The sequence below is a fragment of the Plectropomus leopardus genome, chromosome 8 (assembly GCF_008729295.1).
Source record: "Plectropomus leopardus isolate mb chromosome 8, YSFRI_Pleo_2.0, whole genome shotgun sequence".
NCBI classification, from domain to species: domain Eukaryota; kingdom Metazoa; phylum Chordata; class Actinopteri; order Perciformes; family Serranidae; genus Plectropomus; species Plectropomus leopardus.
This window is the reverse complement of record NC_056470.1, coordinates 12,167,490-12,195,187: the sequence shown is the minus strand read 5'-3', so window position 1 is coordinate 12,195,187 and position 27,698 is coordinate 12,167,490. Positions and strand designations below refer to the sequence as shown.

Here is a 27,698-nt window from a genome sequence, read left to right as displayed (position 1 = left end):
AGATTCACCATGCCCCTGACTGTTTGTGTTTCAAGGAGAGGCAGCTGTGACATTGAGTGGTGACTGAGTGCAGGATGACAGTATGAGCATTTAGATAGCAATACCGCAGTGTCCAATGTTCAGTTTCAAGTAAAAGTCATGCATCCTAACTCGTATAAAAGCAAAACATCATAAGAACCATCAGCTACATGTATATACACCTATAACTTTATATACCTTCTAAACTGATATACAACAATCAACTGACTCCATGTATGGGGGTGGTTTTATGATGCCTATAGCCCGATTTTGCACAGTTTTCTGCAAAGTGGGACTCAGTCTTTCATGTTTATGTCAGCTAAACCAATATGAAATCAAGTTTACTCTCCACATTGACAGACCATGCACCTGCAGTCATCTAAATGAATGATCCTCTTGTTTTTAAATGCAAATTGATTTTCATGAGGATATTTTCAGTAATGTTTTTGTCCTCTCTGTTTTTGCCTCCAGGATTTGAGACTGTGATGTAGATATTTTTACCTTGAGTTGTGAGGTCCTGTCACTGTCGTGTCCTGCACACAGCGGAGAAGAAGATAAAGATGGATGACATCAAGATGACCCAAATGAAATTGCTGTGTTTTCCCTTACATTTGTAATTAAAATTGTATTAAAGATGAATGTCGGAAATACACTTTGCTTTGTTCTGTTCTTGCCTTGTTTGTGAATACAGTATTTTCAGCACTGTGGAATGAGACACTGAAACATTTTTTTGTTTAACATTTTTTATTTTGGTATAAATAAATCAGTGCAGTAGTCTACATATTCATATACAGAAACATGGTATTTACAGAGGTATGTGTGTGTTGATCCATGAGTATATCAATGGTTTGTTGAAATTTCATTTATCTTAGAGGAATCTCAGTTTGGGAACAGGGTGTTGTGTACTATACCAATAAAAACCTGAATCCAAAATGGTTAGAAATGCATGCATTGCCTAGTGGGCTCAAAAACAAAGAAATGCAGCAAATAACTGGCAGGCACTTAATTTGCTAAACTGCAGATCTCATTAATTGGTATTACAGTTTCAGTTACTGTAACACAGGTCATTTTTGGTATTCTGAATGAGACAGGCAAATGATAGAAAATTACTATAATTCTGCTTTCTATGCATTTTTTAAAGTAAACTACCATAAATGTCAGGAACATGAGTCACACATTAATGACCGCATTGAAACTAAAATCAAAACAGGAAACATTAATACCTGTGAAACTACAATGAAAGCGTTTGATCAATTTTTATATGGGTGCCGATCTGCATTAGAAGAAGTCTTTTGCTTGCCCTTACCATTAAGGTCATAGGTCAATATTAGTATCATGATCAGAGGGGGACTCTGAATCCTCCTCATGGGCACTTCAGTAGAGTTCTTGATTACAACTGGATAATTCCATTTGCTGCAAATCTAATTTTAATTGCACTCATGTTGAAACAGAAAAAAAGTGAAATATTATTTGCTCTAATACGTCATTCTGACCGATGGGAGTTCAGCTGTGGACACGTCCACAGTTGGTGTTTCACCCCAGATGATACGCCACCAAACCCTAGCTGTCTTTCTTCTCTCTGGTCATCTTGATCATTGTCTCCGGGGATCGGTAGAGGAAGATGAGTTTCTCAAACAGCGTCTCCTCCAGCTCCATCTCTCCTGTCTCCCGGACCACGAAAATGTCTGTGCAGAGCTTGAGGACCCGGTCCACGCATGGCAGCTCCTCAAACATGATGGACCTGGAGATCCCATTGAAGAACTCCCTGACAAACTTTCCGATGACCAGCACCACGGACATGTACAGGCCTACGATGCTGTGGTGAAGAGGAGCAGAGAAAGCGGACACTTCCAGATAAGTCTGGATGACAGAGATATAAACAGCATAAGCAAGCACAGTGGAGAGTCATAACACAGTTGTGATGTCACGTTACGTACCCATGACCAGCCAGGAAGCCCAGACTGGAGGGGCTGACTTTATCACTGAACACCACTATCTCTATGCTGTGACACTTGTGGTTTGAGAAGGGGGGAACTGGGGAGCACTCCTCCACCACCCACCACTGGTCTTTCTCTTTCCCCGACTCTCCGTTGACCTGTTGAAGTTTGACGGACATGGGCCTGAAGAAAGCCAGCGCCTGGAGGTCTGGGCGGTCCGAGTGCTCTGAGGGAAGACATGCAAATGTTAAATAAACTGTATGTTAAAAACAAGAGACTGGTACAGGATAGATCACTCTGATCAGCTGATTGATCGTTAGCTGATCCAGGACAGATTCATTTTGATGTTATGAGTAAAATGCAGTTATGATTTCTAAAAGAAAAATCTGTAGTATGGTCAATGTACAATAAACAGTAACTGACCTACTTTCATCCTGGTTGCCATTTTGGACTCTGGTCCTTTGGGACCCCTGAGGAACTTTGGCAGCAGAGAATTTATGATCCTATGGGACAAAATAACAGTAACAAACCTTTTTGAGAAAATATTCAGCAATGTTGCAACCTGAATATCTGGGTTGTAAAAGTACTGAAAGACCGTTAATGACAACTTCAGGTTCTGTGTGCTCACACAGGTTTGCTGCTGTTGCCTTTGAGCATGTGGACTATTCCCTCCCTCAAAGCTTTGTCTTCAAACTTCACAGTGTGTTCTCCCACTGTCTCTGCATTCATTGATATGGACGCATTCCTGAGAAGGGAAGGAGAGGAGCGTAAGGTAGCACAAATGCCAAAGTTGGCTCATTTGCATCTGTGCAAAATGCAGCCTAATGACATAAAATGATACTGAACAGTTAAATTAAGATATCTGCATAAGGAATTAAACAAATTAAAAGAAACATGTCTCTTATAGTCAAAATAAACTTGAAACATTTCTGAATCCCAAAGAAATAAATGATACGAAATATACTGTATAATACCCATTTAATGTACAGATGCATATGCTCCATGTTCAACTATGCATACCCATTACCACAGTAATGGGCTCTGTATCTGAATGAGTTTTGGAATTTTTTAACAATGTTTTTTGGGGGGCTTTTTGCCTTTATCTGATAGGACAACTTTAGAGTGGAAGAAAGGGAGAGAAAGGATGACCTGGTAAAGTGGGTGCCCTAAGCTTGGGTCATTTTAAGAAAAGAAGAGACACACACACACACACACACACACACACACACACACACACACACACACACACACACACACAGACCTGAGCAACGTCCAGCGTAAGGTCATGTATATGTGAGAGGAGTTGCTGAGCTCCTGTATCATGGCTGCTCGACTGGCCGGGCTGATGCTCCACAGCAGACTGGCATCACTCTTTATCTTAGCGACAACAATGTCATCTGCCACGTAGTTCATTATGAACTGCATAGCGGACTAAGAGAGAGAGGGAGAAGGGGGTTAGATTTATGCAGTTACTTCAGTAAATGTCACCACTGTATCTCTATATATACGTCTTTCTATATAGGCCTCTATTTCTTTCTTCACTGCCTTTCATGTCTTATGTAAAGCATTTTGAATAGTCATGTTGTTGAAAAGTGCTCCATATACACTTGCCCATGCCTCCACTAGGAGGCTCCAAAACAATGACTACTATATGTATCACAATAATGTAAACCCTTCTGCAATGCATTAAAATACTATATGCAAATATTTAGAAACAAATACACTTGAACTTCTTGGTGGTCCAGCACGAACAACAGTATGTATTTATCTTAAACTGTTATAATACCCTGCGATTTAAAGAAAACAAACATTCTAAATAAAATCATTAATACCCCATATATGGACAAAAAAGAAACAAAACACAAATGCATACTCACACAAGTGTATAAAACTACAAACACATACAGCTACATACAGAATCAGACATGCTCTCTGTCATGGCTATAAGCAGGTACTGCAATATAACAATAAGCTATTATATGCAGTAGAAAAAATTCACAGTTTTATAAAATAATGTCCCATGTCCTGTTGGTCTCAGTTTGGTGTTTACAGTAACATCTTACTGGATGGGTCGCGTAGACTTTGGTGAGTCGTCCGAATCCAGCTTCTGTGTACGGGACCAAGTTCTGCTCCTGGGCGCTCATGGTGAACAGAGGCTGCAGAAACACAAACAGTCAAGAGTAAAACTTAAGACACACTAGAGATGGACAATGAAGTATACAGTTTGGCAAGTAAAAACATCATCACTGGTATACCCTGTTATTGTGCTGCAGGGGAATGGTTGTTGAGGTTGCCATTAGCGCTGCTAAATTATGGTAAAAATCATTATCACTGTCATTTCAGTCAATACAGAGATCCTGATTATTCAGCACCATTACTCATTAACTTTGAAAATGAAGCAGCCAGCTAGCTTCAGTGCTTATGTTTTCCAACATGAGCACGCAGACACCAAAAGTTGAAATGTTGGTACACGGTTTCATGTGCTCATTTCCATCCTAACCTCATAACCTGCGATGCTGAGCTGGATGGAGACATCTACTGGCTGATTGGTCACTCCAGCTGCTGACTGGACCAGCGACATGAAGAGCAGCGGGAACCAGATGATGCTGATGAGAGCGAAGATGATGAATCCTCCCATCCCATATTTCACTACCTTCTTCTTCTTCTGCCCTGGAGGGTGGGGGTATTTCTGGAACAATCACAGTTCCGTTACTGTTCAGTCTATGAAATCTAAATTCCAAAAAGACAAATACTTTTCACAACTTATCAGAGGGATGCCAACAAATTGAATATTTTGTGCAACCAGCAGTCACAAATTAAAATCTATTCAATCAATACCTTCTTTTGTTTTAGAAGTTCTAACGAGAATACATTTATTTTTACTTGATAAATGACTCTAATTTCCTCTTCAGATTAACAGGGCGGGAGAACATGGATGGGAGATACTTAATGCACCTGTCATGTTATGAAAATGTAACTTTGAGTTTTTGGTACTATAGTAGTAGTGCAGCAAACAATATTTGTACTACACTTGCTCTAAATTACTTTCTCAGACTCCCTCCAGCACTTGAGGATGAATATGTTTGCATAGATGTCTTCAACACAAATCCAACTGGAGAGGGACAGAGTTGTGTCCGTCCAAACCCAATCCATCACCGCCCTCAACTCTGTCAGGAAGGGAACCAAACGAAACCTGGATGAGGAGACCAAAGGAAAATTTATTAGGGATTTTATTGGTTATTTTGTAAAATACAGCATAAAACCTATTCTAAAAAATAAATACTAAACAGAGAACAAATCAAAAACACTCTATCACAAGTGTTTAAAGTGTAAAAAATGTGTCTGATGTGTTACAATCACTATGTGAAATTAAAGGAGACATTTATATTTATTAATTCTTTTTGCACCCTTGGAAGAGGAAGAGGTTCAGGTAGTTGTAGTTCTTGGTGAGGAAGTTGCCCAGGATGCGGTTTGGGTAGCCACATTTGATCTGGTAGGCAGACAGGCCGAAGTAGATACACTTTACAAAGTACCAGAGCTGAGCAACAGGGTTCCTATTGAACCTCCTGTGGAGAAAAAAAACACAATGAGGGAAGGAGATATTATAAAATATCTAAGATCAGATTCATTCTTGCTTTTTTATCTATGGGTTATTTTCCCCACTCAGTGATTGTTGATTTAAATTCTACAATTTGAGTCTTAATCCACTAGATTTTATGAATAACATAATAATTTTATAAGACCACTCTGTCCATTAGTCTTGTTAAGTTACTTTCTGAAAATATTTTTTTATTGTTTCTTTTCCTTTACAGATTTTTATGAAGCCTGTAAAGTAAGAAGAGGTTTTTTTACAGTGATTAAAGGTGAAGATTTTTCTGCTGAGACTCACCAGAGTACTCATTAAACATGTTTTTATTTTTAACACTATTCAAAAATAAATTGTTTCATTTTTTTTTCATGTGGTGACACTGCACACTGATGAGTTAATAGAACAACTGGGTGAAAAATAAACTCAGTTAGTGACCTCTCTGTGACCCCGGGGAGGATGAAGAACATCCAGAAGTGTATGCCGAACACCAGCACCACCTGGAAAACACACTTTCCCAGCAGGGACTTCTTCAGGTAGAGGGCGCGGTCCACTATCATGGTGCCGAACTGCATTAGCAGCATGACCAGGAAGGCCTCTGGAACCTGGTCTTCCGACAGAGACTCTGTGATGTCTGCTGCTGCAGAATATTTCTACAGAGAGACAAAGATCAGTGTTATTGTGTCTCATCGTAGACATTATTGGTTTGATAAGAGACGGGGCAGACACGTACCCCAAAAGCCCAGTATCCATATATAGTGACGATGAAGTTGACTACATCGATGAGAAACATAAGGGCGTAGACGTCACACACAGGGCTGTAATCTGGGTGGATGATGTCATAGAAAAACTGTCTTATAGGTAAGTAAATGTGAAGGGCGCTGTAGAAAAAAAATAGAAAACAACATCAGAACACACTTTTTTCTAAACTGTCAGATTCACAAACTCTATGTAATATTTTTAGGGGAATAGAATCAGTAATATACTGTGAAATTGTCATGAGGTTTTTCAGCAACAACGCACACTTCTATGACAGCAGCTTTGGCCTGTAGCATCCTCTCTTTGATCTGCTGTCTGATCCTCTGCTTCCTGGTCAGCGGGACCTTATTTCTTTGCCGTCTCTTCTTGTTGCTGTGCTGCTTCTTCGGCTTCACCTCTCCAGTACAAAAAACCAAACAATATATATTAATCATGTATAGTGAATAATGTCATTCAGCAACTATTAGTGACATAGAAGACAACAGAAAAGAGTCTCACAGTGGGGTCACTAAATCTGGTTACATTTGATGTCAAGGTTTTCAAAATATTCACCATCAGTGTCTGCTGAGTCGCCTCTCTTTCCTCTACAGAATATGGAGGTGGTCGAAGCCTGCAGAGGGAGAAACTTCAGGCGGCGTTGAGTCTTCTCTTTGCCTCCTGTCTTATCTCCTCCTGTCATCTTCTTCTTGTCCACTTTCTTCTTCATCTTCTTGAAAAAATCCGGCATCTCAACTTCTTTGTTGTCCCACAGCCCATGGCACTGCACATTTACAGACACGAACAGAACTTTAACATATAAAAGTAGCTGCATGGCAACAACTCTGGTGGTCCCTCGTACAACATACAGCAGCAGTTGAATTTGATGGTTATTTTTTACGGTTACCTTGAGAATAGAGCGGTGGAAGAACAGAGCAAGCAGCTGAATGAGGTCGAAAAGGACATAGCCGTCTTTTTTCTCCACCCCGAGGATGTTGGGCAGGGCGAAGGGCCGCTCGGCGTTGATGCCTCGGTAGGCAGAGGTGGTCCAGGGGAAGAAACCAAACTGGAAAAAGTACTTCACCACAACAGTTAGCTGAGAGAAAAACAGAAGACTGAATTAGTTAGTAAATGTTAAACACTGAATAATGTTTTATCCAAATCTAATTTATGTAATTTATTTAAGGACTTGGCTTTAAAGTAACGACATGTGAATTAGTGGGTGTGTTATGCTAGTAGCTGCTAATGGAGCCTCTAGCGTCTAGCCTTAAGAGGATATGTGGAGCGAGCTACAGAGGTCTGGTAAACTCTGAAGACACATCTGACGCTGACTCAAGTGACATCAGTCAAGGCAATTCATCAGATTTCACTCAACTCCATCTGAGGCCACAAAAGCCTTACACTACACATATACACATGTAAAGCCCTGTAAACAGAGTCCCATGTGTGAAATCAGTGAGGCAGGCCTACGTGAACCAAACTGAATCTCTATGGTGCATCATCTACCACAATTATATAAACATACTCATTCAAATTTCATCAATATCTTCATTTCTTGGAAAACCCTTAGCATCAGTGCCCACTCCTTGATTTTAATCGGTCATAAAGTCCCATATTTTTTATTGTCATATTTGTCTTTACATTAACAGTGATAAACATTTTGGTTTCATTTGTAAACAAATGAAACCAAAATGTTTATCAATGATGTTTAATCACTGAGCCATTTGGTGTTTTGAGCAATGAGGGATCAACATGCAACATTCTTTTACATTTATACTACCAATTTGAATAGAAGGTAGAAGGTAGAGTTACTGGTCATTTTTTTAAACAGTGTGTATTGTGAGAAAAACTAATAAATGGTAAAATAAATGGCCTATAATTCAATTTTGATTGCTGCTTTTAATCTGAAATTTTCTAGTATTCCTGCAACCAGAAAATAAATAAATAAATAAATAAATAAATAAATAAAGGATTTGCACCCCTGGTGTGTGTTTGTTCTAAAGATAAAATAAAGAACTACAATAAAACCCCTCATGTTTGGAGGTTACCTCTGTGTAGATTATGGCGGTCATCCAGAAGCGTTTGGTGGGCCGGGGCACAGACAGCATGGCCCAGAGGAAGATGAGGATGGGCAGGATGAGGGAGAGGAGCGAAGCCGTCACGATGTGGTTCAGGATGATAACAAAGTAGCACAGCATCTCTGACTTGGACACCATGGTGTTATAGAGAGCAAACAGCAGCTTCAGTGGCCTCGGCAATGTCACAAAAAACTTATCGGACTCTGAGATCTCGTCATTTTCAAACATACTACAGAAATGAAGGAGGGAAGGGAAGAAAAGACAAAAATGATAAAAATATTTTCAAGCAGGAGCAGCTTTTTTTTCTCTTTCAAAAGATAAAAAATGCTCTGACCATTATGTTTCCTGTGTGTACTGACTTGTTAAGCAGCAGCTCACTGGCTGTGAGGGCCCTCGTTTCCTGACTCAGAGGTCTGGGAGATTCTGGGAGGTCGAAGCTTTTCTCTCCATCGCTCTGCCTGAAGTCCAACGAGGTGCATTCTGGGTAAACATCGCATTCATCTTCTTCTCTTTGCTGTGTTTCCTCATACAGCACTTCTCTCTCCACCTCACAATCCTCCTCCCATTGTTTCTCTTCCTCTGTCTCCTCTTGTTTTTGCTCATGTTTTGTATCACCCTCTATGTCCTCCTCCTCATCATCTTCTTGTTCGTGTTCTTCCTTTAGAGGAGCACCATCTTCACCGCTTTTGAGACAGGGACATTTCAACTTCAATAATCAAGGACATATTTTAGAGAGATGGTTCTGTGAAGCTTTAAAGATTTGAGGGAAGTCTAGATTTACCTTAGATACATTTTTGAAATAAATAAATAAAATAATAATAAGAAAGATAATAAAAATAAATAAATAAATTTACATATGTACAAATATTTACCATCATGTACAATTAAACCCCAGAGAAAGGTGCATAATCAGTGAAGTTACGTGCACTTGCCACACAATGCAAATACTTAACAGGTTTTGTTTTGCAGGTTTTCCAGTCCAGGATTCTCCCCACAACCCTACAGCAAATCTGTGTGTCAATCTTTTTCTTTTTACTGTGTGTAACTTAAAAAGTCTCCCTCCTCACCTTGGTGAAAGGTCAACGGTTTCAAAGGAGGTCAGGTCGATGTTTGCGGTTTTCAGGAGCCTCCGTCTGAGCTGGTCAGCAGCAGGCGACACAGCAGGAGGCTCATCCAGCTCCTCCAGTGTCGGCTGGCGGGAGGTGAGCATCGTCTCATCTGTCATACAGCTGAAGGTGAGGAGATGAGAGAGAGCAAGCAAGTCTAAAAGAGCTGTCATGTACAATCATAATTATATTTGTGTCTTTTATATGTTGGCAGTATCTGCATGCACACATTTGTAGAGGAAATACACAAGAAGCAGGAAATTAAATGAAAACATGAGAGAGGTAAATCTGCGAGTGACTCCTGTAACCTGCCTGGAAAAGCTGCTGCCCCAGGACACTTTGGAGGCTTGGTTCTTCAGTTTGGAATAGGCGTGATGTGAGGAGGGGACATCAGGCGGGGTGGAGGGAGGAGGCAGGGAGTCATCTAAGTCATCTTGAGATGACAGTGTGTTTTGGCGGGATATCCAGTTTTCATAAAACTGCTTCACACTCTCCTGGCTCACCTCCTTACCCTGCAGACCCCCACATGTTAGTGTTTGGGTTTACACTATATCATTTGCACGTGTTATAAGTTGTATATTTAAACTGTATAGTGCTGTAACATTTCACAATTTCTACATATTAGCTTTTGTCAGTTTGTCACAAAGTGCATAAAAGTCATTCTAAAATAAAAATATTACTTTGGGTTGAATTTCTTTGTCTGTAATATGAAATTTAATCATGTTGTGCGTAAAGTCCCCACGGTTTTATATCCTTTCCTCTTACCTTCTTCTGCTGCTGGCTGAGTAATGCACGCTCAAAGCGCAGCACCTTAGAAATGTCCAGGCTGTCTTTACAGAATGAGTTTAGACCCTCCGTCAGGTCGTCAAGAAGAGACTGAACGAACACCCAGCTGAACTTCAATGTGCTGATGACGCGCTGCAGATTGTTTTCTGTAAGGATGGGACAAAATTGTAAGTGGGTATGAATGTGTTGGTGTATTTAAGATTTTCCCTGCTCTTTTATGTTTTTTTAATGCTACAGCAATAACAAATGGAAAATCATCATATAAAAAGTTATTCCCTAAGACAGGTGGTAGAATCACATGGTTTCTTCTGAGTGTAACGCAATGACTCATGGTTGTTTTTGTTTACCTTTTTCCTCCTCTACCTCTTCCTCCATAGTGCTTTCATCCAGCTCATCCTCACTAGAGTCCGCTCTATCAATGCCTGCAAGAAAAAAGATTTTACCAGTAAATCATTGACATTTTGTCCTTTAGCTCCATGATCATGACAGAACATCCCTTCAAAGATTTGTCTGGTCAGATCTGACCATATTCTTGGGTCTACAATGCCCTCTTTTACACAATGAAAAATGTTAAAATCTGATGGACTGATTGAAGTTTTAATTAACAGCCCTTTCCGAATAGCATGTTGGACAGAAGAAACACTTTGAAAAAATTAAATAAAATACTGTGTCTAAAATGTACTGCCAATACATTTTCCAAACATATGGTCTCCAAAGGATTCAACTGTGGATTTTAATGTCCCTCTATCAAAATCTTGGAGTCAAAAATTTGTCTCTGAATGTTCAACTCATCACCAAATCCTTTCACAAGCTGTGGTTTGTAGAAGTCACTCTGACATTTGAATTCAAAGACTTTTATGACTAAATTAGGAGGATAAGACACTGTACATAAACATGGCATATTGTTCTCTCACCCTGCTGTCTCCGCAGCTCCTTCTTTGCTCTTTTCTTCTCCTCTTTCTTTATTTTTTTCTTCTGTTTCTTCAAATCCTTTAGAGCCGACTTAGAGCTGGTGACCCAGGCGTCATAGGCCAACTGGGGTATCAAAGACACAGATAAACATCACAGCTGATGATCTTACAAAGTAAAGACAGTTCAACTATAAAACAGTCAGTGTTCACTTTTAAAGTATGAACATCCTTGAGCATATAGAAAACACTTCATGTATCCTTTTCATTTGTCATTAGTTTTATTGTTTCAGGTGTTCTGGCTCTCACCTGGAAAGCAGATTTCTTCTTTGGTGGTGGTTCCTCTTCTTTCTTCTCTGTGACTTCCTCCTCTTCCTCCTCACTGTCACTCTCAAACAGGTGATAGCCACAGTTGTTTTCCACTGTGTAAAATGGAGAAGTGTCAAAAAGGTGTCACTAAACATGCAAACTGTTGAGCTTTTGAATGGGGCATCTGATCAAAAGCTGCTCCAGGACAGCAGCTTAGTGGCTGTATTTACTTTTATAGTATCTCTCTGACAGGAAGAACTGATTTTAGGAAATGAAATGTAATAGCAGAGCATTCTTCAGTTTTTGTACATCGCTGTGAGAGCACTGAGCAGTGTTTTGGCTGTTTGATGTTGTTGCTGACCTCCAGGTCGAGACACCCAAGGCTTCCACCATTTTCCAGCGTCTATCTTTGCCTTCTCATCATCACCTGGATAACACAGATCAGTCAATTTATATATATTAGAAATATATATACAAATATTTGCTGTTTTTTTTACTTTAGTTATAAGTTTTAAAAGCTTAACAAAGTAAAGAATTAAACAAGTATATATCTCAGCAAAAGGTACATATAAAACACATCATGATGACACAAAATTATGTTTTATTATCAAGAAACCCTTTATTTATTAATCTGAATTTTGTCTAAAATGTATATAGCTAACAAGGATTGGAGCTTTAATAAGAGATCTAATTTTACAAGGAGATGTCTTCTGCCACAAAAGAGGAATAAAGGGAGAGAGAGTAATGTTAGACATTTGATTTGATTTTTTTGTGAAATAATAGCCACAGACTTTACACCTAAAACAGGACATAAAATTCTGAATGTTTGCTAATGTCTTGCTGGTTTATCAATAGAAGGAACAGAAAATAGATTGACTTGTGTTACCCAGTGTCACCTGCTCCTGGTCAGCAGGAAGAGCTGGTTTTGCTGCAGGTCCACTCTTCTGTTTAGATTTGATCTTCTCCATCCTACATGAGGGGGATGGAAAGACAAGCTAGCAAATCATCTTTGAAATTGGCCCATTCATTCATTTATCTAGTCATTCATTCACAATAAGAACAGCTGAGTTGAGATTTTGAAAACGCACTTCTATACTGATGTCACACTGTTTCATGTGTCTTACTGTTTCTTTAGAGTCTCCACTGATTTCTTCTCCATTTCCAGTCTGGCTGCTACCTGCTTCTTTACTTTGGCCTCAAACAGCTCAGCGCCCCTTAGAGGTGGAGAATTGTAGAGCAAAAGAACATGACTTCATGAATTAACGTCTATTCATTTCATTACTGCTGCTTGTGTTTTTACTATCTTCCTGTCTAGTGCTCTCTTATGGAAGAATACTGTAAGAATCCTGTAAGTCATTACACTGAGAAACTTTCTCAAAATCATGACTTTGTATCTCAAAAATAATTAGGTAGAACCATTTATCATTATTTTGAGGTCAAGTCATTCTTGTAAGATATAAGTCAATAATCTGAGAAAGTTTCTCATTACAATCACCTACAAGAATGTTTGTTTTCATCAAACTGGCAGGAAGGAGCTTCCATACAACATAAAACTCATTCTAATATTGTGTTTAGGGGTTAGTTATCTCTTGTTATCATTATTATGACAAAATTGTTGTGCAACCCTCCTACAAGGAAACAGGAAACATAAAAAAACAAACAAACCGAGGCTGCATTAGACATTAAGTTTTCCTCCTTCCTAAAAGAGACATTAGATTCACAAACATTGCCAAATCATATTCTGGTGTCAGCGACGGTCACTCTGCAGAAACATTGAAATTATTTTACCGGTTCATAATTTCAGAATAGCTCCCTCATTTTCAAGACTCATCCTGAAAATCTAATAATAATACTTAAAACAGAGGCAATGTTCAGATGCTATGTTTGTAATTATTTATTTCCAACTAATTGGAAGTATAAGCTATAGTCCTTTTGTAGTACAGTGGACATCAGGTCAGCGGAACATGTCAAAATCTTTAACAATTACACATGCATGTAGAATTAAGTTTCCAATAATAAAGTAATAATTAATATTTGGGTTTAAATTGTGCCTCTGTCTCAGGAAAACTCTTCTTACCAGAAAGCATCTCAGAATGCGTAAGAAATTCTCAAAAATTATTATCAAAATAGCATGCTATAAAAATGTCACCTAAAAAGCGAGTAAGTGCTGCTTCATCCAAAGACAGCTGGACTCTTTTCAATATCACGTTCCATTAATTCCCTTCTAAGAACTGAATAAAGACAAGCTAAGTTGGGTTTCATTTATCAAACAAAATTTAAGTTTCAGTTTTCAAACATTGACCCTTCATGGATGTCATTTGTACCCCCTCACCCTAACTGTTAAGTTCACTTGTTGCTGCTTTAAAGTATGCTAAGGATCAAAGCAGGAGGTTTGTGTAAAGTACAGACCTGGAGGCTAATATCTTAGAAGACTTGAGTTCAGACACCACGTAGAGGAAGTAGTAGCTGAGGAAGACCCTCCGCTGTGCTAGGAGGACAGTGAAACAGATCGCATCCCAGACAATGCCGGCCTCACCCTCCGGCAGCTCGCACTCATCGTCAGGATCAGCTGTTGGAAAGACAGAAATATGAAAAACTCAGTTTGAATAGTTTCACAAAACGATTTAGGGGAAGAAAAAAGGTGATCAGGTCAATGAAGTCTCCTGTTTTCTGCTTCCTCTACAGAACTGTAACTCCGACCGAAATGTGTTAACTCCTGTAAACTGTGCAAACACAAGAATGTACTGACATTTAAAGATGTCCTTCACCATCATCTGTTACAGACACTTACGGACGTCGTAGCCCTTGATGGTGCAGACCATGCTGAAGGCCTGAATTAACCAGCAGCCACTCTTCAACAGATTGTTCAGGTAGGCACAAGAACCGAGCTGATCACAAAAAACACAGAAACGGCAGAGAGAAGATGTAATTGACGATATAGAGTGTTATGGGTGTCTTAACTCATGAATATGTTCACTGCTTGATAACTCACAGACAGCAGGTTCTTCATGGCGATCACAAAGCAGGTGTATCCGATGAGCCAGTCCCACAGCCGCAGGATGTATCTGACAGGCTGCATCAACACGCTGCCTCCGAACAACATGAAGTAGAAACAAGCCACCAGGTAGCCCAGACAGAAGAGGTTGATCCGCGTGGTCCCGGTGATGAAGATGAGGCACAGAACCAGCCAGAAGAAATAGCTGAACACAAACACCTTCACCATGTCGAGATAGCACCTGAGGGTCAGACGCAGAGCAAAAGAGCAGCTTACAAAAAAGGGAGAGATTTTTGTATAGATTCTATATATTCTCTAAAAAAGGTATTTAAAAAAGAAAATAATATTGCCTAAAATCCCAGATATTCATTAAAAGGATTAGTTTGATATTTTGGGAAATAAGCCTTTTTGCATTCTTGTCATCAGTTTGGTGAAATGGCATATAATGGATATAACTCTTACATCCACACACTAAGTATGACTATTGGCAGCAGCCCAATAGCTTAGCTTAGCAGAAAACAGGACATAATGTAGGGGAAACAGCATTCTTTTATGAGTTTGGATCCGTCCAAGTTAAAAATAAATCTGTTAAAATCTGTTAAGCTAACACAGTAAAATGTATGCAGTTTGAAAAAAAGAAAATCATCAGATTTCAGGTTTTTTTTTTTGCACCACAAAACAAAAACTACACATATAAATGGCCACAGCAACTTTCAATGATCCAAAGGCATTCAAGGTGCAAAACACAGTCATTTTTTACTTGATAAATGACTTTTAAATAATAACAAAAATATAAAATGACTAATAAAAAGCATTGATTATTTTTCAGTAAACTGACTCATCCATCAATGGACTTTTTGTTTCTGCATTAGTTATGATTGTTATCAGATTGTTCATTCATTATTACAATGAGCAATACTGAAAAAACCCCATTACCCATTAGACTTTAAAATGAGACAATTATTGATAGATAAAAAACACTGTCAAACTAAAGTACCAATTTCATGAGCCAATTAAATAGTTTCTCTCTTACAACAACACAGCATCTCTACTTTGTCCACGAATAAAAAGATGCCAAATTATGGCTTTGATTGAGTTTTTTTCCAGTAAAATATATTCTGTCAATAGCAAATGTGATGACAGGTCACAGCAGAAAGAAAAACAAAGCTCATAAATGAAGGCACCAACCTCTCGTGGAAATGGGAGACATCCATAAGTGCTCATTCAGCAGTTTCAGTTTACCAGAACGGCTTTCATGAGTTTGATGAGACACATAAATTAATGATCTAACTGAACCCCTAATGCTCCTAAAACAACCACAATCAAGCATGATGGACTCAAAATATTCTGCACCTGCAGTTTAACCTACACAGCAGGAAGCTGTTTGAAGAGATTAACTAAGTGCTTGATTATAAGAAGTTCATGCTATTTCCTGTTCCCAGGTAAATACACTTCAACAGTGAGGGTAAGTCACGTTTAAGGAAATAAATCAAACATCAATAAAATGACTTCTGTCTAAAAACTAGAATGGACATTCAATGGATAAGATGGAAATGGAACCAAGACTCTCATTGCTATTTCTGACCTGCAGTGTAGGAAGTTATCGACAGGTATGAACTGGTTGAAGGAACACGGATCCAAACTACGGCTGATCTCAACGTTGTCTCCAGCCAGCAGTCGCACCGCCGCTCGGTTCTCCTCCTCAAACACCTGCCACTGCAGAGACGAGCAGAGCAACAGGAGGTGGTCATCTGCAGAGAGCAGGACAGAGAAGAGGAGGAGTTTAAAATCTGAAACAAAAAAGTAAAAATGAGGGAAAGATTTAAAGTAAAGGGAGATAATCAACTCACAGAATATGAATGAAGGATTAGGGCTCATGGCAAAGTCAGGCAGGTAAAACCACTTAATAACATTAGAGGTCAAAGGTTGAGCTGCAGTTCTCCAGGGGTAATCTGAAAAGAAACAGGAGAAACAAACAATGGCATTTGTGATGTTGTGTTACATGGTGCTGAAATAATTTGATCTGGTCTGTGGACAGAAAATTATCCAGCAACATTTTGATAATTGCTTGCTGTTTTTAATCATTTTTCCAAGCAAAAACAACAAACATTTGCTGATTCCAGCAAATTTGATGCATTCCTGTCTGTCATATATGATGGCAAAAAGATTACCCTTGGGTTTTGAACTGTTTGCATAAAAGAAGCAATTTAAAGATTTTATCTTCAACTTCAATTATAATGGACATCTTTTGCTATATTCTGACATTTCAAGGACCAAACAACTAATGGATTAATCACGATAATAATAATCATTGGATTAATCAATAATGACAAAATGATCTTTAGTTACAGCCCCAATATTGGTTAATAGACAGAAAATTGATTGCCAACAATTTCTAAAAAGTGATTAATCAATCAAGTCAATTTTACAGGTTTCTGGGTCCAGGCCAGCCTCTGAAATATGATGATTTGTTGCTTTTCTTTGTTTTCTGTTTTTATAAACTTAATATTTTTTGGATTATGGACTGAGGGTCCAACAAAAAAAAAATCTGTGAAAACATCTTGAAATGTTATGTTATATACTTACTAAACCATTAATCATATATTTAAAAAATATGGACACATTAACAAGTGACATATTAAATGCTATATGTTCTTTGCTGCGATGTTTTGCTTTTTTTCCATTAAATCTCTTGTTTATCAGACAATGTAGATGGTACTACAGGCTTTTCTGTTTAAGTTCAAGCCTTCGTTAAATGTCACTCTTTTTTGTAATCAGTGTTCATGCTACTCAGTTCTTAACAAGTTGTTTTCAAGTCAAACTGCTTTTGCTTTTTTTTAAAAATTCATCATTTATAAAACAGAAGCAGGTAGACGTATGTGCAGCTTTATAAATCTGCCGATAATAATGCGTATGCATTCCATACACAGTCTTATGCATCTGGCCCTGGAATTTAAAAAACAATAAATGATTCAGTTTTAAGATAATTATCTCTACAAAAATCAAAGGATGTTGAGAAAGTCCATACCGACACAGACAGCAGGAGGGATGCCAATGCAGAGCAGGTACTGCAGCACCATGAGCCCTGCAGTAAAGCAGCAGTATTTAGGCCACACCTCCCCAATGGCCTTCCTGCGTCGTCGTGACAGAACAGCCAATAAGGCGCAGGAATGAAGCAGAGCATAGAAATCCATCCTCTGACCAATCACGTTGACCGCCACGATTAAACTGATCTAAGCAGAAGTGTGTGCAAGTTTAAAGATCAATGTCAATGTCAAATATGTTGTCAAACAGTTCAGTTACACAGACACACACACTTAAGCCCCTAAAAATACCTCCAGTCCAAATTTGTAGAAGCAGAAGTTGATGAAATACTTGATGCAGGGCAGGACCCCGTGATCCAGGTGCTGCCTCGTGATGCCATGGAAAATGATGCTGAAGGGCGGGGTCTTTAGATCATTATGGAGACGGAAGTACAGCTGGTGTCGATGGACAGTCGCCTCAAACACCAGCAGCCCGAGCACCATCAGGTGGTTCTACAACACAGAGCACACTTTTTTGACAAAAGCTGATTTGGGAAACAGTCGAAGGGTGGAACTGTGGAATGATTGTCATCTAATTTCAACTCGATGTGTGTTTGAGATCTTAACTGTTGGGTCTTGGTCCTCCATCTGCATCATATTATGCTTCATAAGAAAGACCTTTTTCTTTACTTACTACTTTCCCAAGTAATTGTAGTTTTACTTTTAGTGAATGCACGGTCGAGGGAGTTAAATCCTAAACCTGGCTGAGTGTACTTGATATTACTTACTGGAATGCAAGAGCAGCTTTGTGTGATAGTTGAGATTTAAAAGAAATGTCAAAGATTAGGGGTCAACAGATTATCAGACTGAATTATTGCGGCAGATATTTGGCATTTTGCCAATTTTTTGTATCTGTGTTGTATTAATTAATGATTGGCGATACAATTAATTGATTAAAAAAGTGCAAAGGAAGTGTTAGCATGGGAGGACCTTCTTTGTAAAACCTAAAACCTTGTATTTATTCATTTTTTCATTAAAATTTTCACTTAACCTATAAAAAACATTGCTGGGAACATGCTGTGTATGTTGTTGAAACATTTGCTCAAGGTATTTAAACAAAGTTTTGTGTTGGAGTTTGCTATATTCTGAATTCTAAATACTGACAGAAAGATTTTCATCGCTATTGAAAATGCATATCCGTTCCAAATATTGGTTATCGGTCTCATTGACTACTAATAATTGATATCGGTATCAGCTCTGAAAAACCAATATCAGTAAACCCCTTTCAAAGATGTAAAGTTTTAAGACTGTGGCAGCTGTGTCAGCGTACCCTGAGACAGGGGAGGATCCTGCCCTCACATTTACGCAGCGCTCCACACCAGTAGGCGGGATCAACAGGCTCGATGTAAAGAATAGACCTCTTAAGCAGCTCCATCATGTTGCCCCTCAGCTCTGCTCCGTCATCCAGGCCTGAGCTGTTGGATGGCACAAGGTCCTGAGACACAAACAATGTTAAAGCACGCTTACAGGTGATCCAGCAGTCTGCCTGCTATCAGAATGAGATGCCTTTAAGATAAATCTTACAAACACAGTTACGGATACTCACAGCTGTGCAGTTGGAGGAGTAATCAAGGGGTTTGATGACTTTCAGCTGGTAAAACATTTTGCAAACCACCATGACACAGGCCCACACAGCAGAGATGCTGGATGCGGCAGGTCGTAACCGTGGGAACGGGAGTGCAAACACCCAGAGAACAAGGAAGAGCAGGTTCATCAGAGATACCTGTGAAAAATCCCAATGTTTCACTTTTTTCATGAAGTGCATGAGTGAGCACAAAATACCACATTTGATCAGAGCAAAATTACTTTTGGTTACACTGATCCTTACCACGAAATACATCAATTAAGACATTAAAGGCTAAAAATGTTGCCTTTTATTGGTTGATTTTACCTCCACCTGTGGCATGAAGGAAAGGTGCAGATGAAGCAAAAAAAATCCTTTTTTTAAGCATGAAACCAGCACTTAGTAAATCCATAGCATGGGATTGTTCTTTGTATTTTTGACCATTTGTAAACAAACATACCTACACATTTTTACACACATGCACAAAATTAAACATCCCACCTCTTGCAGTGACACCCAGATGATGCCAGAGGACACGATTTTGACGCTGTGGAGCTCCAACAGTCTCCAGCTAAGCTCCTGGAGTCGGTGGAGTCCTGAGAGAAAGTGAATGAGCAGCAGGCTCGCCCGGTCCACAATCACAACCCACTTGTCCTCAGGACTGCTGTGGACAGTTTCTGGGGAAAAGAGAATGAAGCAGGACATCAGACATAATTTGAATCTCATCGTTTATATGGCTCAGACAGCAATTAATAACAGGAAAATAATGTATGATACACTGCGATATGTACGGCACCAAAGAGGAAAACATAACAGTGTGTTAAATACATATTGTTTTAAGTGACCACATCTTTATATAATGCCATATCAATAATTTGTTCCAATTCTAACTGACCAAACAAAATGAGGCTGAAGAGTAGTTACCCCCGTCTGCTGTCTCCTCCTGATCATCAGCTCCTTTCTCTGAGGATGTTTGTAGTCCGACACTGTCCAGAGTCTCCTGGCTTTTCCCATTTCCCATTTGCTCCTTCACGAGCCTTGAGGACAATATTTACAGTTATTGGAAAACGATACTCAAAGAAACTTAGACTAAGTAGGTGAGAGTTTTGTCACGTGTAGGTACAGATTTATAGGCCAACATGTATTAACACACAAAGTGGTCGTCACAGGGAACATACAAAGTATGTGCTGTAGACACAAACATTGATTTGTTATAGTAAACAACAGAGTTGAACAATAGTCTTACCTTTTGTGGAATTTTTCAATGTTTTCTTTAATGCTGGGCATAAAATTAAAGAAAGTTGTGTGAACGATACAGTAAGAATTACTCATATTTTAGTTACTGTGATGAACGCTGAAAAAAGTCAACAATATTTTTCACTGTCAAGTTTCTAAATAACTCAATTATATACTCAATTATATACTCAATTGCTCAATTATATTAACACAACCTATGCAAGACTTATTGTTCTCCTTATAAGAGTCATTAAACACTGATTATATCTACAGGCAACAAATCAACTGTGTAGGATGCAGTTACTTGTGATGTGAAAATGTGAGTGCATTAAAAAAATTATAACGTAGCTCTTACGTCTCAGATATCAAATTGACTGAACTCTTGAGCTCTTCTTCTCTGTGTGGAAAGAAAGATGGAACAGACATGCTAGCTGTTACCTGTTGTTTCTGTGCATACAGAAACAACAGGTAACAGACAACAGACAGGTAAATTGACATTTTTTTTTTTTACATTTTTCACTATTTTCTTTTACTTTATAGCCCAAACAATTAATCAGTTAACTGAGATAGTAATCAACAGATTAATCGACAATAAAAATAGTCTTCAATTGCAGCCTTTTTGACACTTGCAGCTGCTATTTTAGTAGGATATTCCTTCCCCACCTCCATATAATCTTGCCATCTCACCTGGAAGCCTCTCTGACTGGTACGTTGTCGAGGTCAGTGAGAGTCAGAAAGTCGGCGTTGAAGTAATGCAGCTGGAGGATACAAGCCAGCAGGAACACAGCAGGTAGCAGGATACGTGCAAATAGCTCCACTGTACTGTAGCGTTCCAAACCCAGGTCTCGAAGACTGAAAAGTCACACAGGTGTAGTGCTGACTAATGAGAAGGGCCTGTCTTCAGATTAATCTGCTGTATGGTTCTAAAAAATTCCCCATCAAACAAAATAAATGTTGTTGCTCCATTCTGAAATAACTCTTGAAACTAAAAAAAAAGAAAAGAAAAAGAAACATAAATTTAAGCCAAAACACAAAAACACTTACCCATCTTCTGACATGCCCATGATCTGTCTAAAAAGCCCAGACACACTTCTGAACTGGTACATGTAGATGGCTATCAACACCACCATGGAGTAACCGACCACCACCGCCCAGAACGTCTTCAGGACGCGACGCCACACGTCATACTGGACCTGATAGGATAAAAAAAAAAAGTGATACAGTGCCTCAGGACTGTCTCCGAAGCTACATATTTTAACCTCATAATTTTCACAACTTTTTCTACTGTCACACTCATTGTAATTTATATTCCTGTTGATGTATTTAATGACTGTTGGTGTCAGGGTCACTCAGTCAGCACTCATAAGTTTGACCTCCAGTGATGAAACAAAAACACGGTTAAACATTTAGCACTGTATCCAGGAAGTCTTGCTTGATATTAAGTTGTGCAGACAACCGTGGGGAAAAAAACAAGGCACTCCATCTTCAGGTGAGATAATATTAGGAATTAATTCTTTGAGCAAAGGAAATCTAATGGACCAAAACATCTTGACTCAAGGTCTTCAATGGGAAAAGGCCTGTGACAATAATTTTATTATCAATTTATCCAGTCGGTAAAAATGGTCGGGGGCATGACTGTATATTGTACGCTATTGTGTTTGCATGCATGATTGCTTATGTATGAATGTCACCAACATTTTAGCCAACATGATGCCAGCATGCAAGTCTAATTTTTGTTTTGAGAGTCCAAGACTACATCTTATTTTGTTTCATTCCTTAAGAATTAAAAGTTCACTGCTCTTTGAAAGCGTGTACTTGCATTATTATGCTATTATATACCTATCACCATATGAGTGGCACAAAATGATCTTAATCATAACGTTTATCACTACACACTACAGGACTACTGATGAGGATATACCCCGTGTTTTGTTTGCATTTTTTTGTTATTGTTGCACCACATAATATCAAGAAAGACTTCCTGGATCCTGTTTTTCATACTTTCATCTGCCCCGCTAAAGAGCACCTGTCAGATCAGCCACCTGAGCCATGCTGCACTTCCTTCCTCCATTGTAAACTCCAAAACACAGTCTGTCCTCAATGTTCAGTTATAACAGGTATGCCTTTATTGCTTTCATTCTACACTTCAGCATGTCAAACACCAAGGTGTTGCTGATGTTGTCCAAACAGACAAATGGTTTTGCCTTGTCTTACGTCGCAGCCATTAGGCCTTCCTGTAAGTGCCTACCGTGTTTGTAAAAGGTCAGCAGAAACATAAGAAGGGGGAGAAAAAAAATGGATAACAGCAGCAAAAAAAAACGACCTGTATGTGCTTATGAGTCATAATCAATACTTTTAACTGTAAAATAGTATTGATGAGCAGCACATAGTCTGTGTGTGTGTGTTCTACAGTTTATGTAAGATCTGAGCGTGTTTTTAGACTAACAGCTGAATGAGTCACTGATGATGATCTAGGAGTCAACACATTACAGTGGAATATGAACCTGAAATTATAGTGGCTTCAAGTGTAAGACAACAACTATTAAAGCAAATTTCCTCTCCACTGCCATCTTAATATCAAATTTCTGTCATCTTCTCAGAGACTTAATGTTTAAATAATGGTCAGATTTTCACACTGACGACTAACATATATGTAAGTCCTCTACGAGAGGCAGTGTGCTCTATAGGGCTGGGCAAATATCACAATATGTTTGACCAAACACCTCAATATCAATATTGAGATGATGTTGTAGAGTTGACTATTGCTGCTTTTGCAAAATATTTACATAATGAAATTTTAAATAAACGATCATCAGCAATTTGGATATAATGACTAAGTTAAAAATAATAGAGGAGCTACAACAGTTAAGTTCCGGAAATTACATCACTTAAGTTAGCCTTTAAAATCAAAAGAAGTCAACACTTACAATATTATGATATCTAAAATCTAATTCTATATCTAGTCTCATATCATATTATTGATATCATATAAATATACTGTCTAATACTAATGTTCGATAAGTAACAGTTTCATTTGAGAAGTATTGCATCAATTTACCTTATTTCAAAACACAGACAAACTAAATGTCGGCTGTCTATTACCAGCCAGATCATCAACACAACACAACAGATCAACATCACTCACCTGATAGAGGACAACACAGAAGAGGAACAGGACAATGTAGAGGATCTTGTAGACGACCACCTAAACACGTGAAAGATGGTCAAAATTAGCTAAATTTAAATAAAATCAAATATGATGGGCAGTTAGCTTTTACTTGCTTAACATGCAGAAAATCAAAAATGTGAACTCCAAGAAATGTCCTAGGACTGCATGATGTTATTATCATCATTATTTCTGCATGAAAATGTACTCATTTTTGTAATTTACACTTGTACAGTCTTTACAGCATCTGAAAAAAAACACAGCATATGAAACAGACCCTCCCCCCAACCACCACCACCACCCCCAAAATACAAATTTTCTGTTCTTCATTCTTCTTTTCAGATTTTTTTGTCACCTATACAATCATGACCACGATATCAAGTTTGGTACCTGTAAAAGTTTTGTGATGAATAATGTTTTGAGTGAGTAGGAACATAGGTGTGTGTTTGATAAAGCAAATGCACATTATATAAGGTGGAATGGCTTTATCGAAACCTAAATTATTACTGAGGGATAATGAATGAATATGAGAAAATTTTGGTCACCGCAGCAGCACCGAAGAGGATAAAATGGTGACGATAATACTGAAACATTATAAAAACAAATAACTGCATTTGCCCTGAAGCCATAGGCAGATTAATTCAGGTATGCAGCTTAAATATAATGCAATTCCTATTACAGTGATATTGTAGTTTTCTGAGTCCATATCAAGCCCTCAAAGTCAAGAGATGGAGTGTTTGAGAAAGTCTGATTAGACACACATCCTGAGCAGGACTTCTCCGGTTCTTAACTTTGTCAATAAATACCTTTCCAGAAAAGCTGACCACAAAGAACATGGAGCAGCAGAAGAGGATCCAGTATTTCACCAACGTCCCTTTCAGTCCTGAGATCAGCATTGCTGCCAGAGGTGATGGCGGACTTTCCTCTGCTGATATGGAAGAAACCAAGAATAGAAGGGCGAGGAGGAGAAGGACAGGAAGAGACAGAAGGAGAACAGGATGAGAAGAAGAGAAGGGAGACATTTCAAACTTTTAATCAAAGTGAAGTCAGTCTTATAACCTGATCAGCATGTTTTCTACAAGTACACGGGTCTTACACCTGAGTACTAAATTTTAATCTGTAACACAGTACCTGTAATCTTTAGAAAAACATTTTTAGAATAAATTACTTGGCATGACTTTGACTTCGTCTAGAGATTCCCCCTTTAGGATCTGCTCCTCCTGTCTCTCCTTTAGCTGCTGACGAAACATCAACCAAAAGCTGAAGCTGTACAAGACCTACAGCACACACAGAGCACAAAACATTTAGTTCACAAACACAGTTTTACAATCTGATACACATAGTTAGGTTCCAATTAATACCTGTGTAACAGATATAATTCAATCTGAAGGGTAAAAAGTTATTCAACTGCTGTAAATGCTAATATTAAGTGTATCCTTCCTGCCCCGTCTGCTTTAACCTGTTAAAGCCTGAATGGACACAATTTTTCTCATGCCACATTCAGACACCTTTGATTTAAACCTTTGAACCTTTGCAAAATGGTTTCATTTCTTTCTAAAAACATGGAAAGAGGGCAATGACCAACTTGGCAAGAAATGTTCTGCAAATTGCAAGAAATTGGTGAGAAAGGTGACAATAAATAATACCCGAAAAAAGAGAGGGAAAGAAAGAAAAACATATTAGAAAAGTGTAAAAAATGTAAAGATAAATACATATATATTTATCATAGTTATATATTCAAATTAATGTTACAGAAATATTTTTATATTATTTTAGCTGGGTTTTATTTCAGGTCATTACCTTTTTTGTTTTTGTTTTTCAGATTTTTTTTTGCTTATTATCAGGAAATTTTCTTGTAATTTACTAATTCCTTGCTTATTTTTGGGGGGTAATTGCTTGTAAAGTTCCTCATAGCCTTCTTATGCTTTTGAAAGAAATCTGACCAATTTGCTCAGATTTCAAAGGGTTAAGGACATTGAAAACCAATTTTCTTAATCAGTCTCTTACTATAAGCATTGTGATCCTACATGAACCTGGTTCTATCTGAGATTGTTTGAATAATCCTGGTTTATTCCACATGGCATGGCATGTTTCTGTTTCTATTTTCTCTGTGTTCTTGTCAGTGGTATAATGTGTGTGGTATTTCTATGCACCGATCTGAATTTAAAATAGAGAACAGAATAGTCTTTATTGTCATTGCACTCGTACAACGAAATTTATATTTAACAATATAAAAATCAAAATCAGAATCTATGTCCATCCTGCCAGGAAGATGCCATTGTTAACCCTATCTGATCAAATAAACACTCCCACACAGTCAGGATAAAGCGGATTAGAAGAGCTGTGAGTCTGTGAAATTTAGAGTTGGCTATCTGCGGCATGTTTAATGTGAAAAAGTAACACTTGATGTAAAACCTAGTTTTAGGTGCTTTAACAAAGAATAACTACACCAGCTCTATCTGCTAAATGTAAAGCTGGAGGACTGGCAATCTATAGTAGTTGTCTTCCCGTAGGCTTCTCATGCTTTCTCTTTCATATGTTTATATTACCTTGTGTAGTTTTTAATTAAGGTTAAAAAACAATAGTATTTTTAATATCACTTGTTGACCTTTCAACCCCCCTCCCCGCCTTACCTTTGCTGCCAGGTGGACACAGGGTGCAGGGTGATAGCTGTTCAGGTCGAAGTCTACTATCACAGCCGGGGGGAGGCCGGGGTACAGCTCGGCCCGGCTCAGCCGCAGCCCGCTCAGGAAGCCCAGCACCAGCAGGACGGTGCCATAGATGGCCAGGAAGGGGGCGGACATCATGGCGTAGCGGCGCCGGTCTCGCATCATCCAGATTACACACGACCACACCAGCAGGGCAAAAGTCAGCCAGTTGTTGTAGGTGATACTCCACACCTAACAATATATATTTGACATTGTGACATTGCTGCAGCCAATTAGGGCTGCCACCCTCTGGGTGGAAAATAAGAGACCAGATGTGTGCTCGAGCGCCAGTTTTTTGGGTGGCGTGCTCAACTGTGGCGCTCTAGGCGACCGTCTATATCGCTCATACCAAGGACCGGCCCTGCCCTAAATCATGTCTCTGAACCGACGGTAACTTAAGCTAACGTTCCAACGCTAACGATGTTTCAAGCTAATGGTAACTTTAGCTAACGTTTCTATGCTAATGCTAACTATAAATAATGTTCTTAAGCCAACGCTAACTTAAGCTAATGTCCCTAAACTAAGGGTAACTTTAGCTAACGTTCCGAAGCTAACGTTGACTTTAACGTTTCAAAGCTAATGGTAACTTTACCTAATGTTTCTGAGCTAATGGTAATGGTACATAATGTTTCTAAGCTAACTGTAGCTGTAAATAATGCTCCTAAGCCGTAACTTCAGCTAATGTCCCTAATCTAACGGTAACTTTAGCTAACATTTCTAAGCTAACAGAAATTTTATATAATGATAGTAAACTAACCGTGACTTAGGTTCAACCAAATTGTTGGATTTTTGTTTTGATGATACCAGCTTTCTAAAATAGCAATAACGTCAAATAAATAATTACATAGTTTTAACTTGGTAACTAACTGTTTCTAATACTACTCTTGTAACTAATTCATGTTGTCATGCTGGCATGAATAGTTAACTAGTTAAACTAACCTAACCTTAGCTTAGCTACCTAAAATTAACTCACCCAAAAGTTAGTTTGTCAAAGAAAATTATTTATTATTGTGATTATTGATTAATCAATGAAGTTATTTATCAGAAAAAAATGTCAAACATTCTCTGGTCTCTGTAAATTTAATAGCCAAATGTCTGACAAAACTAGCAATTTGAAGACATCACATTTCCTCTCCTTCACTGTAGTAAATACATTTTAAAATAATTAACAGATTATCCAATAATGAAAAGACAGTTACATATATGTATAAAGTTCTATCTTACAGTGGTAATTTTGTAATTTTTATAGTATTTTACACTTTTGTGTACAAATCTGTTTGGTTGGTCCCTTTCACTGCTACAACACATAAAGCTTACTTTTCTTTTTTATATTCTGTCTTATTTACAGTGCAGAGCTGACTTACACTTGGCCTACACCAGAATATTTTTTACTTTTCAGATTTGGCACTAGTCATGGTTGCTAAAAGCCATGCAAACTCAGACCAAAGTTAGTATAGCTTACCATCATGATGATAAGGGCACT

At 38.4% G+C, this 27,698-nt stretch overlaps 1 protein-coding gene across 1 annotated transcript; it reads right to left on the bottom strand.

Annotated features, from left to right (window-relative positions):
• Positions 1-1,578: 1,578 nt before the first annotated feature.
• On the bottom strand, positions 1,579-27,698 carry si:dkey-11f4.7 (piezo-type mechanosensitive ion channel component 2). The gene is made up of 45 exons (XM_042492112.1): positions 27,678-27,698; positions 26,141-26,407; positions 24,676-24,784; positions 24,314-24,435; positions 23,487-23,546; positions 21,386-21,534; positions 21,029-21,193; positions 20,697-20,738; positions 20,352-20,384; positions 20,030-20,142; positions 19,607-19,782; positions 19,088-19,264; positions 18,812-18,976; positions 17,794-17,994; positions 17,487-17,691; positions 16,309-16,410; positions 16,044-16,209; positions 14,456-14,699; positions 14,255-14,351; positions 13,873-14,032; positions 12,588-12,677; positions 12,350-12,432; positions 11,825-11,890; positions 11,464-11,576; positions 11,161-11,281; positions 10,594-10,668; positions 10,226-10,392; positions 9,773-9,972; positions 9,422-9,583; positions 8,714-9,037; positions 8,325-8,583; positions 7,184-7,372; positions 6,853-7,060; positions 6,565-6,697; positions 6,275-6,422; positions 5,980-6,194; positions 5,363-5,521; positions 5,001-5,148; positions 4,456-4,644; positions 4,019-4,111; positions 3,217-3,386; positions 2,584-2,700; positions 2,379-2,458; positions 1,956-2,181; positions 1,579-1,834 (listed from the first exon to the last, which is right to left on the bottom strand). The coding sequence occupies exons 1-45, from the start codon at positions 27,681-27,683 to the stop codon at positions 1,579-1,581; spliced, it is 6,750 nt and encodes a 2,249-aa protein (XP_042348046.1). The 5' UTR covers positions 27,684-27,698.

Bases quoted from the DNA above. Each gene is read 5' to 3' on its own strand.
- si:dkey-11f4.7 (XM_042492112.1), bottom strand. The intron at 11,891-12,349 runs GTAACACAAGTC...TGTGTTATCCAG, and splicing joins CCAGGAGCAGGTGACACTGG to GTGATGATGAGAAGGCAAAG. The intron at 11,282-11,463 runs GTGAGAGCCAGA...TTGATACCCCAG, and splicing joins AGAAGAAATCTGCTTTCCAG to TTGGCCTATGACGCCTGGGT.